General features: G+C 40.4%; 1 protein-coding gene across 3 annotated transcripts in view; it reads left to right on the top strand.

Annotated features, from left to right (window-relative positions):
• Positions 1-20,580, top strand: part of slc4a5b (solute carrier family 4 member 5b) — a 41,239-nt gene that overhangs the window by 7,421 nt on the left and 13,238 nt on the right. For 2 of the 3 annotated variants that reach the window (XM_034297029.1, XM_034297030.1), the window contains exons 4-15: positions 5,222-5,351; positions 5,541-5,701; positions 9,074-9,235; positions 9,420-9,545; positions 10,451-10,506; positions 15,556-15,713; positions 15,992-16,079; positions 16,200-16,354; positions 16,551-16,676; positions 19,022-19,196; positions 20,025-20,158; positions 20,251-20,431. In XM_034297029.1, coding sequence (XP_034152920.1) covers positions 5,222-5,351; positions 5,541-5,701; positions 9,074-9,235; positions 9,420-9,545; positions 10,451-10,506; positions 15,556-15,713; positions 15,992-16,079; positions 16,200-16,354; positions 16,551-16,676; positions 19,022-19,196; positions 20,025-20,158; positions 20,251-20,431 — 1,652 coding nt within the window. The remainder of the gene's footprint in view (positions 1-5,221; positions 5,352-5,540; positions 5,702-9,073; positions 9,236-9,419; positions 9,546-10,450; positions 10,507-15,555; positions 15,714-15,991; positions 16,080-16,199; positions 16,355-16,550; positions 16,677-19,021; positions 19,197-20,024; positions 20,159-20,250; positions 20,432-20,580) is intronic. The other variant, XM_034297028.1, reaches the window with a different exon arrangement.

Raw genomic sequence — 20,580 nt, 5'->3', positions numbered from 1 at the left:
GAAACCATCCCTGTGGAGTCTGTGATCAGCAACAGCACTCACAACACTCAGAGGTCCGACACCCAACCTCTCCAGTATCCCATGCAACACAAAACTATGGATTTACATCCCACACTGTTTGGAATGTAATGGTATGGTCGGCTGATAGATAGTAGGCTCAGTCCAGAGAGATTATACATATGCCTCTGTTGACAAGGAATCACAGGAACCCAGATTCCTTTGAGTAGGTTTATGTCGCCTAGGCCACACCGATGGTTGGTTGTCCCGAAATATTCCATCATGGATGACAAAAGCCCCTATGATCGCAAAGGTGTCTGCCAGTACCAGATCACAGGCAATCATTGTCTCAGCCTGTGTCAGTCTGTATTTGTCAGAGCCCCACTCAGATGGGATTCCGAAGGTCAAACTTCGAAACCCAGGACATGGGTATGCAGTTGTCAACTGGATTTCTTCCTCAAGCCCAGAAAGTGGCCCTATGTGTCTGTGGCCTCCCTGCTCTGGCTTATGTTTATACTGTCCCATTATCCCTGTAGAATGTCCATCAGCTGAGTCCAACTGCTGTAAGCAGACACACGCACACTTAAAGATGTAAATGACCTGCCACTGTGGCTGCTATGTCGTGGAACAATTATATGTAGTTACTAGGCATGGTTAGAGCCATCAGCTGAGATTGTGTGTGTGTGTGTGTGTGTGTGTGTATGTGTATGAGAGAGATATTTGGTCTATGTGTATGTATGGACCTGACATCCCCAGTAAGATAGTGAACTTGAAAAATATCCACATTTTTGTGAAAGTCCCCACTAGGTAAAATTGATTTTCCAGCTTTGTGGTAAGGTTTAGGGTAGAACTTGCAATTGGGCATATTATTAGAACATGTGTTACTTCTTGGCCTAGACATTACTGGTTACATTTAGGGCTAGGACTTAGGGCTAGGTCTTTGGGCTAGGTGAAGTAAAGCATGAATGTAATGTTACTGATGTTTGTCAGGAGAAAGTCACCAGGTTTAAGTTTTGGAGAGGGGGGATATGGAACATGGTTTTCTGGGTTAGGGTTAGGTTTCAGTTCCCAGCCATGACACGTGTACAGTCACATGTGTGTGTGTGTGTGTGTGTGTGTGAGAGAAAAAGAGAGTGAGGGATATGAATGTTACCATGCATGTTTCCTGTTCCCATGGGGGCTATGGGATAAGCTGATTAATACTAAAGAACTACAACTCTGTTTACTGTGAAAATAGAGATGGTGGGATGAAATAGCACTGGAGAACTATACAAAACATTGCATGGAGACACTGCCAAAAGCATGTAGTTGAGTATGTGTGAGGGCTGTGTGTGTGTCTGAGGGTTTAAGGTACTTGAGGCTGTTGTGACTGTGTGCACAGGTGCAGTTGTGTGTGTGTGTGTGTGCGTGTGTGTTGGGGGTGGAGAGTACTTCAGGGTGCTTTAGGGTGTGTTGCCCTCTTAAGCTTCTGGCCCTGTGTTGCTCGGGAGATTTCAGTGGATTTTTGCATCAGCTTAGACTAGCGCCACAAGAACAGAGCTCAGCAGTTTAAAACCAGGATGGAAAACACAGAACAGAGTACAGCCTTGGCTTCGTTCTGACGACGCACTATCCCGTTGGCCACGCCAGGCTCACTAAACAAAGGATGCCTATTGGATAAGTAAAGCTGCTGGCACCCAAAAAAAGAAAGTAAGCCATAACAAAAAAAAAAGGTGGACAACATCAGAGTAACAAGTTGAGAGAGAACAAAGGAGCAGGAAGGAAAGAAAGAAAAAAAGAAAGGAAGGGGGAATACGGTGTTGGGTTTGGTGCTGTACCGCCAGACCAGTGGAGTGCTACCTCCTCAGGCCGGACATACATTAACAGCCGCCAACTAGATAGTGTTGGAGATCTCACTCCTTTAGAGTATTAATCCATCAACAGGTTGGAAGTCTCTCTGCTTCAGAGTGTAATCTTTCAACGTATTGGAGATCTGTTTATCTGATCATTTGGAGTCACAGGGAAGGTCTCTGTTGGTGGATCTAAACCTTGTTTTTCCTGTGGTCAGTCATGCAGGACTCGGGTTCCTCCATTACCTCCAGCATGGCGTCTCGCTGGACGCTGCTTGGCTCACACACAGGTAACTAGGACAGGCATAAGGGAGGATGTGAGGTGTGTAAAAAGGAAGCGAATAAAGTGCTGTTCAACTTTCATGTTCATTTACTTTCTTTTCACAACTATGTTGTTGGTGTCATTGCTATGAAGTACGTCTCAGTAGAACATTGGTTAATGTTTGGGTGTATTTCCAGGCTTTCTAGAACCACAGCGAAGCACAAGTTTGTCTTTGACAGGAGTCTTGAGGTCAAGAACAGTCAGTCAGTTGGTCTCAGTGCTCTGTGAAGAACCCATCTCCATGTCTGTCTTCTCTCACTGTTTCAGATTCATTCTTTTGTTGCATTTTGTCACGGTCAGTCTGTCTGTAAATGTTTGATTTATGTTAGTCAACAGTTCAGCAGATGATCTTATCTAGAGAATATTGGTTTTTCATGTGTATCAACCTTTGGAACCATGGCCATGACTTGGTCAGTGCTCTGGCATTCTGAAAAACAGGGTTCTGTGTCTAGGAGGAACCCTTCTTAGTTCCAGATACATCATTGTGGGGTTCCATGTAAACTCTGTTGAATTGATTATTCATTTAACAAAACAAGAAAGGAGGAAGCAAAAAGGTTTTACATGGAACCCGAAGAGTTCTACCCACAACCAAAAATGGGTTATACAAAAAGATTCCCCCAAAACAACCATTTTGGAATAATTTTTCTGTGTAGACAGTGTGCTGCTTAAATCATACAATCAATGCCATGGGATCTCAGCTTGTTTTATACAAAGCAGACAAAGATATTATCATAATCATATATCTTTTGAGGGTTTTGTTAAATCCTAAACCAAAGCTATTAACGTTAGTAACCAAGACTTTCTGGCCTGCATCAGGAAAATTGCATACATTACATACCAGTCCTTACCCCTCCCTCCGGTCTGACTGTGAACTGTACCTCAGACCGCTGGGATCAATCATTTAACTGGGAGAAGCAGAAAACACAAGAGGAGCTGCAGCTTTGACAGGATCTAAGGATCTAAATAAAAACAGAAACACACGCAAAACCAGTGAAGAAAATATGAATGATTTGTCTTAAATAAATAAACATATTGTATTTAATGTCCACATCACTGTCTGAAGTGTGCGTGACTGATGTCTGGGGTGACCACACATTTCAGAAAATCTATCTATGGAACAGTTGTGGGGGTTGTTCATTGACTGTGTGAAGGGGTGAGTGTTTTAGATGGGTCAGGGTGTAGGTCAAGGGTTATTATTCATTGACTGTGTGAAGGGGTGAGGGTTTTAGATGGTTCAGGGTGTAGGTCAGGGGTTATTATTAATTGACTGTGAGAGACAGAGGATGAGTGGTTTAGAGATTAGGGGTGTTGTTTTCGCAGGGGTCGAAGAGAACTCACACAGGATCAACATAAGCTAGAACCACCAGGAGAGGATCGACACACACCCACAAACACCCATGCAGATATTGTGACGACAGTGTTATTAGAGCCCTGGGGCTAGGAGCATGTTAATGGACTTTGATCCATCAACAGGAGATTTAGAATATCACAGGCAACCCTCAGTTTCCTTTCGTAATCAACTACAGATGCTGGCAATTTCTTTTTATTAAGGTAAATTGTCCTTATTTTAACACCTACTTATTTAAAACATCTGATTTCTTTATCCCCCAGCTTTTGCTCTCATCGCAAAAACATTTTCAAAGTTAATTGTCAGTCACTCACACATCCTACTGCAATATCAGTCCCCATACATCAAAATGGAATATCAGTCATCATATACACTAGTGGAATATCAGTCCCCATACATCAAAATGGAATATCAGTCATTATACATCCTTGTAGTATATCAGCCACTATACACCCTAGTGGCATATCAGCCATCACACACCCTAGTAGAATATCAGTCACTATACATCCTAGTGGAATATCAGTGATCATACATCCACAATACACCCTACTGGAATATCATTCACTATACACCCTAGTGGAACATCAGCCATCATACACCTTAGTGGAATATCAGTCACTATACATCCTAGTGGAATATCAATCATCAGACATCCACTATACACCCTACTGGAATATCAGTCATTATACACCCTAGTTGGAAATCAGTCACCATACATCTTAGTGGAATATCAGTGAACATACACCCTAATAGAATATCAGTCACTGTACACCTTAGTGAAATATCAGTCACTATACATCCTAGTGGAATATCAGTCATCATACATCCACTATACACCCTACTGGAATATCAGTCATTATACACCCTAGTTGGAAATCAGTCAACATACACCCTAGTGGAATATCAGTCACTGTACACCCTAGTGGAATATCAGTCAACATACACCCTAGTGGAATATCAGTCAACATACACCCTAGTGGAATATCAGCATAGTATGAAATGCACTATGCAGTACTAACACTACACACTGTGAGTAAAAAGGGATTTTACTAAAAAAGGGATTACAAACTTTTCTGTATATAGAAATGTAGGTATTATAAATGAATGGAGGTGCTTCTGGAAATAAACACTGATTGAGTAGGGGAAGTTACAGATATTGTGCTCCTGTTACAGAGATGCGGAGGGAACAAGTTCCATGGTTTTGGGTTTGTTATTTTTGTTATCACTTGGCTGTAATTAGTCAATTCCATATTCCAATTCCAATTCAAAATATCCATGCAGGTCTGCCATATCATCAATACAAGGATCAAGCAAATGAAATAAATGCTAACAAACCAAATAGCTCATCAGTATTTAATTGCAGTGACAGTGAAATAACTCAAATCAACATACAATCTGGAAACAACAAATTATTATTCCATACAACTAATAATGCAATCAAACATGGTAGAAGCAGTTACTTAGAAAATGTTGATAAAGGTCGTTTTTAGCTATTGAGAACTGTGGTTAAGAAAAAACTGAGAACCATGTGGATTTTGTATTATTCACGCAGTGATAGGTGTGAGAAAATAGACACCCACACCAGAGACGTGTTCGCAGCAACAGCTGTGTTTACAGCAGATAAACTAAATAACGAGTTAAGTACTCAACACAGTGTGAAACCATTTAAAGGGACAGGTTTCTTACAATATTTGAATTCTTTGGTTTCATATTTCTGTTTCCCAGTGTCCCCCGCAGCGGAAAGGCTGCGCTACATCCTGGGGGATGATGACGACGTGCCAACGCCCACTCTGTTCACAGAGATGGACACACTGCAACATGATGGAGATGAGATGGAGTGGAAAGAGTCTGCTAGGTAAACACACACACGCACTCACACACACGCACATACACCCACAAACACACACACACACACCCCGCTGGCTCTTCCTTGTGTTCCTACCCTGGACTTTCTGTCTATCTATCTCTTAATTTCATCTTCTCTCTTTTCTGACACTCCCTTTACATCTCTTCTCCATATATCTCTCCCTCTCTCTGTCCCCAGGTGGGTGAAGTTTGAGGAGAAGGTGGAGGAGGGAGGAGAGAGGTGGAGTAAGCCCCATGTGTCCACCCTAACCCTGCACAGTCTGTTTGAGCTGCGGACCTGCATACAGACAGGCAGTGTACTGCTGGACCTGGAAGGATACTCCCTGCCCCAGATAGTGGGTGAGTGTGACCCAGACCACGGCCCCTTCCCAAATCAACCCCATTCTTGCACAGGGACTATGGTTGAAAATTAGCTAGCTGGCTAAAACCGACACTTTATTGTATTAATATTGTAACAATGTTCTACTGTAATATGTAGAGAGGTTTCTTCTTACAAATGTGACTGTAGTTTGAAGGGTTTATGCTACAAACTACTGTGACTAAAAGATAAGACTTTCTGAAATACATTTCTACTTCTGACTTCAAATCCCAGAAGCTGTGCAGGACATGTTAGTACAGTTGGCAAATTCAGGCAATTAAATCAGACTGGGAGAAAGCAAGCTAGATTTTGGTAAAACTGGCAACAGCTTTTCACACATTTATTCTCAGATTTGCATAAATATACTGCAGTGAAAACTTATTTGTCCTCTTTATTGTTGTCTTGCTGCAAGACACAGGTGTGCAACATATCAGCTCACAGGAGGATTGTATAACATTTCTTTCAGAATTCTCTGATAGAGAATTCCAGAGTATAATTTAGGATTCTTTTGACAAGGGGTCAAAATAATTGCTGCAGTGTTTGGTTTTCCATCAGACATAACGAGATCCATGTTGTTTAAAAAACTTTAGTTTGTCAAAATGCACGTAGAAGCACCTGTCAAGGCTCCTCAAAACCTCCATCAGAAAGAATGTTCTCTAGACTGATGATGCTGAAGTGGTGCTTTAAGGACAAATGAGGACTGTATTCCACACAGTTTGTATTCAACTGAAGACAAGATGAATTTAATCTTTATTTTCTTTACTCAAATGTCAAGCATGGTCGCAATAGTGTAACATTTTGGAAAGGCTTTCTTGCATAAGGACCTGAAAGGCTTGGCATTATTGAAGGACTTTGAATTCTGCTCCATGTCAGAGAATTCTAAAGTCAGGCAATCGACATATAAGCTGTAACTAATGCAAATCTGGTTAATACAGGTGCTGGTCATATAATTAGAATATCATCAAAAAGTTGATTTATTTCAGTAATTCCATTCAAAAAGTGAAACTTGTATAATGTATACATTCATTCCACACAGACTGATATATTTCAAGTGTTTATTTATTTTAATTGTGATGATTATAATTGACAACTAATGAAAACCCCAAATTCAGTATGTCAGAAAATAAGAATATTGTGAAAAGGATCAATATTGAAGACACCTGGTGCCACACTCTAATCAGCTAATTAACCCAAAACACCTGTAAAGGCCTTTAAATGGTCTCTCAGTCTAGTTCTGTAGGCAACACAATCATGGGGAAGACTGCTGACTTGACAGCTGTCCAAAAGACGACCATAGACACCTTGCACAAGGAGGGCAAGACACAAAAGGTCATAGCTAAAGAGGTTGGCTGTTCACAGAGCTCTGTGTCCAAGCACATTAATAGAGAGGCAAAGGGAAGGAAAAGATGTGGTAGAAAAAAGTGTACAAGCAATAGGGATAACCGCACCCTGGAGAGGATTGTGAAACAAAACCCATTCAAAAATGTTGGGGAGATTCACAAAGAGTGGACTGCAGCTGGAGTCAGTGCTTCAAGAACCAAGAAACAAGCCACTCTTGAACAAGACACAGAAGTGTCTCGCCTGGGCTAAAGACAAAAAGGACTGGACTGCTGCTGAGTGGTCCAAAGTTATGTTCTCTGATGAAAGTAAATATAGCTTTTCCTTTGGAAATCAAGGTCCCAGAGTCTGGAGGAAGAGAGGAGAGGCACAGAATCCACGTTGCTTGAAGTCCATTGTAAAGTTTCCACAGTCAGTGATGGATTGGGGTGCCATGTCATCTGCTGGTGTTGGTCCACTGTGTTTTCTGAGGTCCAAGGTCAACGCAGCCATTAGTTTTAGAGTACTTCATGCAGATTTCATTTTCCAACAGGACTTGGCACCTGCACACAGTACCAAAGCTACCAGTACCTGGTTTAAGGACCATGGTATCCCTGTTCCTAATTGGCCAGCAAATTCGCCTAACCTTAACCCTATAGAAAATCTTTGGGGTATTGTGAAGAGGAAGATGCAATACGCCAGACCCAACAATACAGAAGAGCTGAAGGCCACTATCAGAGCAACCTGGGCTCTCATAACACCTGAGCAGTGCCACAGACTGATCAACTCCATGCCACGCCTCAGTGCTGCAGCTATTCAGGCAAAAGGAGCCCCAACTAAGGGGACTTTTCAGTTGGCCAACATTTCTAAAAATCTTTTTTTTGTATTGGTCTTAAGTAATATTCAAATTTTCTGAGATACTGAATTTGGGATTTTCATTATAATCATCACAATTAAAAGAAATAAACATTTGAAATATATAACTCTGTGTCTAATGAATTAATGTAATATACAAGTTTCACTTTTTTAATGGAATTACTGGAATAAATCAACTTTTTGATGATATTCTAATTATATGACCAGCACCTGTATAAAAGACAAATAATTTGAAATTATTTGTCTACATCACAATAGTTGAATAGCTACATGTACCGTTTTGGAATGGCCTAGGTATTTTTATAATTTCAATTGTTCGTTTTTCATTTTGTTTCTAAATAAAGGGATGGTTTAAATAATCTTACCAAAGGTAGTAACAGCAGGAAAATGCATACAAATTAATTTGCATATAATTGGATTTAGCTTTTTAATTAGTTTGGAATGTTTCAAAATGATTTACTTATCTACTATTTTCTTTTGCTATTCTAAGAATTCTAAGGATTCTAAGAATTCTGCTATTCACTGTGATTTTGTTTTTACGTTTTCAACATTTTTTATAGTATTTTGTTTTGAATTACATGTAATGCATTAGGTGTAAAATTAACTCCACACAATGGCCAAAACTAAACCTAACTGGTGTCTGGACTTGGGAGAAGAAGTTCACCTTCTATAGACACTTCCCGTTCCCACCACACAGTCATGTTTTTCATTTATTTGACTATACACATTGAAAAACTCTGGAGGCAAAAGTGGTAATAGTCCATATTGTTTTGCAATGCAGAAGATAAAAATTGGATGAGGATCTTCTGAAAAACTACTTTATGAAGCTTTGTAATATACTTTCATGGCTCCAAATATAAAGCTACAATACTGGAAGACAAAATAGGGGAAATAAGTTTTTGAACCTTTGCTCTAGTTCTTTTTTGCTATTCCCTTATCAGGGATGAGATTAGACCTGGGGCACCAGGTGTGCAATTATCTTGAAGAAATTCATCACTCTCCTCACTTAATAATTAATAACAGATTTTAGGAATAGAAAATCCTGTCACATTACCTTCCATCCTGGCTCGGCAAGGAGGTCTATAAGAATTGGATACCTGTCTGTTCTCTCTCTCATTCTGCTTTTTCCTTGAACTCTCACACCTGACTTTTGATCTCAGATGAGATTGTGGATCGCCAGGTGGCTGACGGTCTGATTGCTCCAGACCTGAGGGAAAAGGTCAGCTTTGTGTTATTACGGAAACATCGCCACCAGCACAAGAAACCAATGCACCGCTCGCTGGCCGACATGGGCAAATCAAACAATTCCCCGACCAGTGAGTGTGTGTGGTCTTGTTGATTTCATCTTTATCATGCAAAGTTTATTACCACAATAACATCTTCTTTCTTATTTAATAACCTCTATCCCACATTCTTTCCCTCTGTTCTTTTCCTGTCATGTTTTTCTGTCATCTCTGTCTTCTCTCTCCACTCCTTGCCCCCATTCTTTCCTCCTTCCCTCTCTAGGTCGTAGTCCCCAATCTGTTCATAATGTCACCCGTGCTAACGTCAGTCGTAGTCCTAGTTCAGCCTCTGGCCTCCATCGCTCTACAGAAGACCTACGTGCCAAATCAGGCAGCCTTGGTCGCCTGCGTGAGTCTACATTCACTCACTCACATACACACAATCAAGTGGATTATCACACAGGCATTGGCTCTCTTACAATAAACAGACATACTCAAAGCATGGACACATGTTTACCCATTGGGTTTCAACCTTTTTTCCATTTCATGATCTCATAATGATGCTGGATGTGTTTAAACTTGAAAGATGGGACTGATTTCTGGATGTTATCAAACCTGACGGGTATGATCAATTTCTAGATGTGATTGAACCTGATAGATGGGAATGATTTCTGGATGTAATTGCGTGCAAGCTTCAATCACACTTAGGTCAATGGGTGGGACTGTGAAGGAGATTAATTTGTGGCTGCTAGGGTATAATCTGTCGGCCCTCTGTTTGCATGTGTCAGCTATTAAACACATGCTGAAGGAAATCTTTTACACAAAATCACAAAACCTCATTCACACAATAGTTGTATCAGAATCGCCTTTGTTCTCTAAGCACATTCATACACACTTCGAATTATACATGCTCTAATGGTATCACTAGGGGTAGATCGCATATTGGGGCAGAACACACAAATTCTACTTAAAGTAAATTCATACAATAGCACATAGCAAATATTTGTCCCATTAAGTGAACATGTAAATACCCAGGCAGCGTTCGAAACACCATAGCCGCCTCATCGGGCACCAACAACCATTTTGGATATGAAACAGGCAGAGGGAGTTTGGAGATGCAAAAGTAAGCTTTACAAACTCACACTACTCAAAGTTCACACAATCAGAACTGATTCCTTGCTTCAGATCAAGACACAAAACTCAGGATCACCCGACCATAATCATCAATTGATTTTAATGAGTGTTTGGTCATGGGACTTTATTTGTGGACTAACAATTCTTGGTTATTGATTGGAGTTTTTGATCATGTTCTAGATCATGCTCAGAGCCGAAGTATGAATGATATTTCTGACACGCCAAGCACAGACCAGGTAATGCCAAACATGATATTTTGTATGTGTGTGTGTCAAGGCCGTAGTCATGGAGTCAACTTTGGGGGGGACCAAATTAGCTGGGGGTCTGGGTGTCCCCCCTATTAAAACATAAAAATGTTTTACCCCAGTCCAGTGACAGAATATTCCCCTGCTCCCCACCCTTTGACCTAACCCTAACACCAGAAACACCTGTGCCTAAACCTAACCTTAGTAGTGCCTGTGCCTAAACCTAACCTCTGTTGTGCCAACATTAAGTAGTGATGCATTTTCTCACTGCTCTCAGTTTACTTTTCTGAGGCTGCCCAAAAAACTGATGAATGTCACTGCCATCCTTCCTTGTGGTCATGATGACACTTAATGTGAATGAATGCTGACTAATAAAACTGCATGCACTTTAATCAAACATTAACAACGCTATTTATCATACAGCAAGCAAATACAATTATACAGTATACTATACAAATATAAAATCAATGAAAACAACTATGTCTACATAAATAATACATGCAGCCCAACATAAATGATTGGGCATTCTGACAAATCCAACAAAATCCTTCACGTAAGACATGAATGTTACTACAGACCTTTGTATTTCAATGTCTGTGGCTGATATAATGTGATCTACATTTTTTACTGTACTTGAATTTCACAACCTCACCTCCTAACGACTCAACATCCTTCAGGTTCTGCTAATAAATATGAACATTCAAGATAGGGGCTACACATTATAACATAAATCATTTTGTTTAAGTTATCCACTTTTAAAGACTATTGCTATGTAGCAACATTTCACCTCAGCTCCAAGGTTGACCTATTCTTACTGACTGTCTGATCCTGCTGACAGGAACCCCTGTCACTAGTGTTGGCCCTACGAGGCTTCATGACTGTTCTTCCAGCCGCAGGATATTATGCTAGCAGCGCTAACTAACAATTTATTTTTCAAAATAAAAGCCATCATTGAAATATACAGCTCCGGAAAAAATTAAGAGACCACCGCACCTTTTTCTTTCCTTTTCAAAAAAGTCGAAAAGGTAGGTTTTGAGTAAGGAACAGAAGGTTTAAAATTAAGAGACCACTGCATATTGTACTTTCCTTTTTAACTTTTTCGGAAAGGTCTCTTATTTTGTTCCGGAGATGTATAGGGCAATATAGTTAGCAATATAGTCTGTACATTTTATGTTTATAACACTATACATAACACTGTACACTAGCAACAGTTTAAAGAATACTGAAAACTATTCTTAAAACTAGCAGGAATCTGAGTAGTATTATTTAATATTATAGATACATATAAGAGTAATAAGCTTATGAATGGTGGCATAGCACACTACAACTACGTAGTGAGAATGAAGAAAAAATATATTCACAGCAAAAATGTAGCAAGAAGATAAAGCACTAATATACATAACATTGTACACTAGCAGCAGTTTAAAAAGAGTACTGTAAACTAGCATCAATATTGGTGGTGGTATTGAAATTATAGATATGGCATGTCTGGCAATAATATACATAACACAGTATATAAATTATTTATTCTAATGTATCATAACTAGCTAGCTGTTGCACTCACTTTGTCTTTGCATAAAAAACGCCCGTATGTCTAACTTTAGTATTGTCTTTGCTGGCGTCATCTTGGTGCTAGCTGTGAGTGAGGTGAAAATAGTGTAACTATGTAAACAGTTTGCTAGCTTGCAACAAAAAAAAACTGGCAAGCAGGCTGATATATATTTTGCAACTATTGTTCATATATAACGTTAGCATAACTACAGCATACTGCGGTTGCCGGTTTCAGAAAAACACTCTGATAGATAAGCTAAATATTTCCCTCATTCATATGTTACGGGAGGTAATCAGCTAGGTTGCTAGTAGCAACCGTAGCCTCTACTCTACTACGGTAACTAGACCGTTCCAGCAACTTCCTCAAAGCAAAGGGCCTGCGTGTGGTCCTAAAGCCAGTCTGATTCGAATTATGCATTTGCTTACCGTACTGCCACTGCACCGTCCTAAAGAGTTTGCGCGTTTCTTATAATAGAGTTGTGTTGATAAAAAATGGGGGGGACAAAATGCCATTTTCAAAAATATATATTACGGGCTTGGTTTGTGTCATCTTTGTTATACTTTGCATGTGGGGACCAGATACCTCCACAAAGATAGTCAAATCTGACAATTTGGTTGACACAATGTTTTTTAGCCCTGCAAAGACAAGGCTATTTCCGTTAGGTTTACGTTAGCCAGGAAATCTTCCTTACCAATTGGACAAATGTGTTTAAAAGGGATTGAACACCAGTTAAACTCAGTGACACCTCACAGTCTTCTGTTTAAATACAAATTAAGCCTACATGACGTTGAAAGAATTGGTGAACACATCACTTGCTACATCTTCCTCTGGCATCTGGCAGGGTTCTCTTGAAATGTACCATCCAATAGAAATATTTGAGATGGGAGTCATCTCTCCATTTAAACTGTTTTATCAATAAAAACGTTTCCAGACCACCAAGTTTTCCCAGTTTGACTTGGGATTACGTTTAGGGTAAAAGCTACAGTTGGGTTAGTTAGAATTGGGGTTAGTTTTCGGATCAGGGTTAGGCATTAGGTTATATTTAGACATAGAGGTTAGGTTATTGAGGTTAAGGTTAAAGTTAGGTTAAGGTAAGGATTAGGGTTCAGGTAAGAATATTATTTCATTTTACCCACAAATGAAGGAAAAACATGTGTGTGTGTGTGTGTGTGTGTGTGTGTTTGTGTGTGACAATGATAGGAAAGTCATTGTACACCCCTAAGCTCCTGTTGTTTGCTTTAGCTTAACTATTTTGGTTTGTCCAGCCATCAGAAATAACAGACAGAGAAAGAGCAGGATAAAGAATATTTCTAAGTACCTGTAGGTGTTGGGTCACGGCCCACCCTGACAGAGTTTGGAGACTACAAAGCCACCCAGGGAGAATATTACTGTTCTCACGTGAGTCACTTGCCTTTCCATTTTAGGTGTGCCAAAGAACAGATTTGGTTATTATTGTTTAGCTGTGGTTGGTGACGGTGAGTGTGATGGAGGTTTATTGTGGCGTCTTGGGGGTGTCTTACCTACCCTAATAGGGTTTGTCAGACTTCAAAGCCACACACACACTATCACACATACAGGTTGTCTGAGTCTATTTTAATTAGTTACTCCCTCCTACAGAGGTTTGATTACCAACAGCTTTCTTTGATCTGCCCGCCACTCAAACACACACACACTGTTCAAAATTTAGGAACCTTCATCTGACTTTTACCTGAGTCACTGACAGACAGAGAGACAGAGCAAAATACAAAGGAGGAAAGAAAGAAAGAGAAAAAGAAAGCTATATGCAGAGAGAGAGAATCACACAACAACAAAATTAAAAGATTAAGATTTTGAATCTGTAATTACCAACCATTCCACTCCCGCGTGCTTCTGTAGAGCAGGAGTTTACTGTACTGAGAGCTGAGCTCTGAATTGTATGAAAAGGGGGGTGGGGTATCAATGAGTGGTGTACTGACTGTTTCCAAGCTTTTCCAAGCTTTATTATTTTACTTACTAATTTAAAAGATTTGCACAATATAGACAGGAATTATGCTGTCCTAGCTTCAAAGGGAAGCTGGTCCAACTATTCAGGTGGAAAGACAAAAAAATAGTTTTAATTGGGCAAAGTCAAGAGCCTAGAGGTAGCAGAACAAATAACTTGGATAAAGGTGTAGGGTTTCAGCATTGCCTGAAAGTTGGGATTCCCCCTGTGCTTGTAGTAGATGCTAGTAGATGCTTCATCTGGAAGTGAATGGAGCGAAATTAGTTCTTGGGGCACGCTTCCCATCTGAAGGATAAGCTTCCATTGGTCAGACACACAGACATGCCTGTCACCACATCATGGGTACCAGGTGGGAAAAAAGAGAAGAATAGTTGTCATCTAGCCTCGTACAGCTGCCTGTTCCTACAAGTTTACATGTACACGCTACACGGATATCAGTCTGGGGCTGTGATTCAAAGTTCTTTCAAATGCAATGGGATCAACCTTAAACTGATCATGCCAACAACACATTTGATTTAGTGTCAAAGCATCACAATTCACAACAACATGCCATACTGTACATCCAGCAACAGCAATCAAACAAGCAAGTAAATGAGTGTAGCTGATAAACATTTCTGTAAACGATTATTGCTGTCTTTTTCACAAACATTTGTTCACCAAAGGCACCTTAGTGAGTACCAAGAAGACATGGAAAAAACCCAGCAAATGCTGTATATATGTATATATACAGCATTTGTATATATACAGCATAGTATATAAGGGTACACAGCTAGTGGTCAAGGCTGAGCGGATTTACTGAAGATGTCATCAAACATCTTTTCAAAGTGGTTAACAGTGTTTTTCACAGAGAGGGAAGATTGAGTTTAGGGTTTAAAGAGCAATGTTTCTTGGAGTTTAAGGAAAGAAGCATAAAATGTGTAATGATGATGTGATGTGTAGAAAAACCTTAAGCAGTGTATGGAGAGAAAAAACTGGTGATCAGCAGGGAGTGAAAGTGTGAGTCACCCAGAAGTCGATTTTTCCTCTATTTGGACTCAACTGCCTGCAGCCCTGTTCTGTGAACTCGTAGTGAGTTACTTAGCTACGGACTAGGAGTTCCAAACACTGTCCCAAATTTCAGTTCCTAACACTCTTTCCGAATTTTATCTGACAGTTCCAAACACCAGGAGATTTTGGCAAACTCCGGTCCTGTTTATGATCCAGAGTTCAAAACTTTGTCCACTCAACAGTTGCAAACACGGTTCCAAATTCCACATGGGTTGTGCGGTCAGGGCACACAAAGTGGAAGTGCTGCTGCCACAGGGTGGGAAGTGTCTGTAAGAAGTACAATGAGAGGAGAAAACAGGGCTCAAAAGGACACATAACAGACAAAGCTAAAATAAAATGAAATCATGTTTTATTTATCAAATAAAAATTAGACACGGTAATTCTGTCTCCATATTCAGCCTTCCTTTTTGTCTCTCTTTATCCTCTGTCTTGTGACTGTCACAATTCCTCTCCGCTGTAGCTGAAGAACAAGTTCATGAAGAAGATTCCTCGTGATGCAGAGGCGTCCAATGTTCTGATTGGAGAGGTGGACTTCCTGGAAAAACCTTTTGTAGCATTCGTGCGTCTGGCCCAGGCTACCACACTAGGTGGTCTGACCGAAGTCCCTGTACCTACCAGGTATTAGTGTGTTTACCTACCTTTTCAGGACCACAGTTTGCCTAAATGTCCTGAAGACATGAAACAAGGGTGCATGTGTAGCATTTATGGGTTATGTTAAGAGTTTGGAATTAGGCGGAAACGTTTGGTTATTGAGGCTAAGGTTGGGTTAGTTTTAGGATTGAGGTTTGGAAAAATATTTTATTAAAAAAATATATAGAACCGAAAAGCCATGAAAACATGGTGTGGGTGCGTGCCCTGCTGCTCAACAGGTGTTTTATCCCATTGTCTCCTGGCAGGTTTCTGTTTGTACTTCTGGGTCCTCATGGCAAGGGCAAGTCCTACAATGAGATTGGTCGAGCCATCGCAACACTTATGGTGGATGACGTAAGAATAGTGATGCAAACATAGTTTTTTTTTATGTTTTTTTTTTTTTAATACACAGTTAATGGCTTTCTGATAAAGTAGAAGTATACAAGGTGTAACCAGGCTTTGCTGTCCCATCAGTTGTTCAGTGATGTTGCGTATAAAGCCCGGGACCGTGACGACCTAGTAGCTGGTATAGATGAGTTTCTGGATGAGGTCATCGTTCTGCCCCCTGGGGAGTGGGACCCGAAAATACGCATTGAGCCACCCAAGAAGGTCCCCTCTGCTGACATGAGGTATCGATCCTTTAAGATCCATTCAAATAATCAGTTAAGAAAATGCGTGACTTAGTTACTTAGTAGTTAGTCAGTCAACTAGTCAGGTAGGCAGATAGTTGATTATGTAATTTCGGAAGAATGGATTGAGTCAAGGAAATGCTTTTTCTTTATCATAATTGACACTTGCTGACCCTCCATCTCAACCCCTCAATAGAAAGTCTGTGTTAAACCTAAACGAGCTGGGCCAGGTGAACGGGACGGCTGGGGGACCAGCAGGAGGGGAGGATGAGGAGATGCCCGCCCCCCACGAGCTGGGAGAGGAACTGCAATTCACTGGCAGGTGAGGAAGCACTGGGATCGATGGTCAGCGACATGACAATAATATTATTTTATTTCTCATTAATATTACGAGGATGACTAGTGGGTGAATTTCCATTACAACGGAGAACATTGAAGCAAAAGGCTTAACATTTTTCGAGTTTTAGTCCCATGTTCACCATAGAAGAGAACCTGTTCATACAGTATGTGCATATATTGTGTGGGACTGTACTGTGGAAGACTTATTTTTTTAACATCCACATCTTGAGAAATCATGACTTCCAACATTAGGTTCACGTTTGACATGAAACAGATACTTCATTAAGATACTTTATAAGGGGTGAGACCAAAATAATCTTCCTCTGCAATTCTAATTATAAGAAATTACTATTAATCCTGTTTAAGGAAACCAAGGTTTTCTGTGCACTTTATACAAACAACTGAAGTTTTGACAACTTTTCCAGGAAATCAAGTTTCAGATTTGAATTGGTTACATAGACATCATAGTGGATGTTGTGGCATGGTTACTGAAATTCTGATATAAAACAATAAAAAATACTTAAATGTATTATTACCAATTTACAAATGCAATAAAAAAAACATATATCAAGGTCACAGTATATAAACTAGGGTAACAAATGCTGAACATTTTCATGATACAGAAGAGTGAAGGGAATGTGTATACGCATGTGGGTGAGTGTGTGCATGAAGAGAGACTTTGTGTGTCCATGTGTGTGATTGAGCATGTTTATGGTGAGTGTGTGAGTGAAGAGAGACTGTGAGGGTCCATGTGTGTGACTGAGCGGGTTTATGCTGAGTGTGTGAGTGAGTGAAGAGAGACTGTGTGTGTCCATGTGTGTGATTGAGCACGTTTATGGCGAGTGTGATTGAGCATGTTTATGGTGAGTGTGCATAAATTAGCTGGAGTGTAAATTAACTTGTGAGGCTGTGAATTTATATCTGTGGGACTTGGCAAAGCAGAGGGGATGTGGCTATAACATAAATAGGAGTAGGTTTAAATAGAACAATTATATGATATATTTTCTGTTTGGTTTACATACTGTTACCTCCAAAATTATAAATATGAATAAAATACTGCTACATAAAATATATATTGTAATTGTCCAACATGATGAATGTATTGTAATTAATTATTCCAGGGAGTCAACAGAAATGAAACATCTGAAATTATTAATTTATTTTCAGTACTGTGTGCCTCTTGCTAAGATAATAACAGCCTTTTCCTGTAAACTTTTCTGCAATCCCCAGGCTTTTAATGGGATTCAAGAACAGAGATTGAGGTTGCCATTGTAAAAAGTAGATTTTAGGGTCAGTTAACTTCATTGGTTGAGGCTTTGTCTTACAGGAAGATCCACTACAGGAAAAAGCTATGTTTCAACCTACTGAGGCATCCAGGTTTTTGGCTAAAATGGCTTGGCACTCTTAACACCCATAATCTTGAGGTTTTGAGGCACATAATCTGTGCCTCAAAACCATGCTAAAGTAGTAAAGTCAACATACAAGTTTAACAGGGTAATAATGGCAGGGTTGCTAGTTAGGTAGCTACTACAATGTCCTGCAGTGGGTACTGGCTGCCTACCACTAGCTAATGTACACTAGCTGGCGAGATACTTTTTTAATACATGTACCATTGTCACTAGTAGCAACTATAGCTAATGTGTACTTCCTCGTTGTCCTACAGGATAAATTGGTCTGGTGGTGGCAGTAAAACAAGCGATTCAAACTTTACAATTATGAAATTTGGTATATAGGTCCGTCTTCAAGAAACAAATTAGCCTTAGGGACACTTAACACAGAACAAGTAGCCAGATGGTCCACAGTATGTATAAATCTGAAGCATCTGGTTGTTATTTCCATTACCCACAGGGAGAGGAAGCACTGTGACTGGCAGTGGGAATGGATGGAGCAAGAAGAAACAGGGTAGACATTCTGAGGATTTAGAAGGTTCGGGTTAGGTAGAATATTATACATAGGGGACTAAGTTTTGTATAATTTACCATTGACAAATATAAAACATTTCTGTTTTTTAGATAGTGTCCATGGTACATTTAGTCAAGGCATACACACTATACAGAGTAGCCATTTCCTAACAGAAAAATGTGAAAATTGTTACAATAATGTTACCACCCACCAATATGATCTTGTTTGTGTGTGCTTGTGCTATTTGCCAGCATCAAATTGATCTGGGTCACTTAAAATGCTTAACATCTGGAAAAGCTCTCATACACTCTCAAAAGACAAGGTTGCTGGAGAATCTTTTAGGGCTTCAAACATAAATTGTTGGGGAATCCCTGTATGTTATTCCAGAGTCAATGAACATGGATGTCACCTCTGTGTGTTCCCCAGGTTCTGTGGGGGTCTGTGGCTGGACATTAAGAGGAAGGCTCCATGGTTGCTAAGTGATTTCACCCAGGGCATTCACATCCAGTCCATCTCGGCTGTGCTGTTCATCTACCTAGGCTGCATCACCAACGCCATCACCTTTGGAGGCCTGTTGGGGGATGCCACAGACAACTACCAGGTACAACCCACACAGACAGTCATCTGCATAACCTCTCTCTCTGACAGATGTGATGGAGAGTTTCCTAGGTACCGTGTCAGATCACATTCACCTGTCTCTCTCTCTGACAGATGTGAAGGAGAGTTTCCTAGGTACCGTGTCAGATCACATTTACCTGTCTCTCTCTCTGACAGATGTGAAGGAGAGTTTCCTAGGTACCGTGTCAGATCACATTCACCTGTCTCTCTCTCTGACAGATGTGAAGGAGAGTTTCCTAGGTACCGTGTCAGATCACATTCACCTGTCTCTCTCTCTCTGACAGATGTGATGGAGAGTTTCCTAGGTAACATGTCAGATCACATTCACCTGTCTCTCTCTCTGACAGATGTAATGGAGAGTTTCCTAAGTTCCCTGTCAGATCACATTCATCTGTCTCTCTCTCTGACAGATGTGATGGAGAGTTTCCTAAGTACCCTGTCAGATCACATTCACCTGTCTCTCTCTCTAACAGATGTGATAGAGATTTCCCTAGGTACAATGTCAGATAATGTTAATTCAATCAATCAATCAATCAAATCTTTTTTATAAAGCCCTTTTTACAAAAGTGCTTTCACAAAACAGTGCTTTTACAAAACACCCAGCCTGAAACCCCAAGAAGCAAACAACAACAGCGTTGAATTCACCTGTCTTTCTCTCCCTGACAGATGTGATGGAGAGATTCCTGGGTAGATCACAGACATTCACCACAGACCTGTCTCCCTCTCTCTGTGCAGAGAGTGATGGAGGCGTTCCTAGGTACATGGTTAGATCACTGACAGTCATCTGTCTCTCTCTCTCTCTCTGTGACAGGGAGTGATGGAAAGTTTCCTAGGCACAGCGTTAGCAGGATCAGTTTTCTGTCTGTTAGGAGGTCAGCCACTCATCATCCTCAGCTCCACTGGACCGATCCTCATCTTTGAGAAACTTCTCTTTGAGTTCTGCAGGTGAGCTAGACACACACACACACACACACACACACATATACACAAACTCACTTTATTTATTTGTTTCTTCCAATTCTGTGTGTCTGTCTCAGCTCTAACACTATAGACTACATGGAGCTACGTCTGTGGATTGGTCTCCACGCCTGTCTACAATGTTTGATCCTGGTCGCCACGGATGCCAGTTACATCATTAAATACATGACACGTTTCACAGAGGAGGGCTTCTCCAGCCTCATCTCCTTCATCTTCATCTCTGATGCAATTAAGAAAATGGTGGGTCATATTTTTTACATACACACTAGCAGGGCTTGACATTGGCACTGCCAACCCGCCAAATGCGTGTGGAATTCAGTGGTGGCATGTAACGCAGTCACTCTTACTAGCCACTTTGGCAGGTGTCATTTTGTATCTATACACAGGGT

This window comes from Esox lucius, chromosome 14 (assembly GCF_011004845.1).
Source record: "Esox lucius isolate fEsoLuc1 chromosome 14, fEsoLuc1.pri, whole genome shotgun sequence".
Classification (NCBI taxonomy): domain Eukaryota; kingdom Metazoa; phylum Chordata; class Actinopteri; order Esociformes; family Esocidae; genus Esox; species Esox lucius.
The sequence above is the reverse complement of the archived record's forward strand: the minus strand, read 5'-3'. Positions and strand labels throughout refer to the sequence as shown.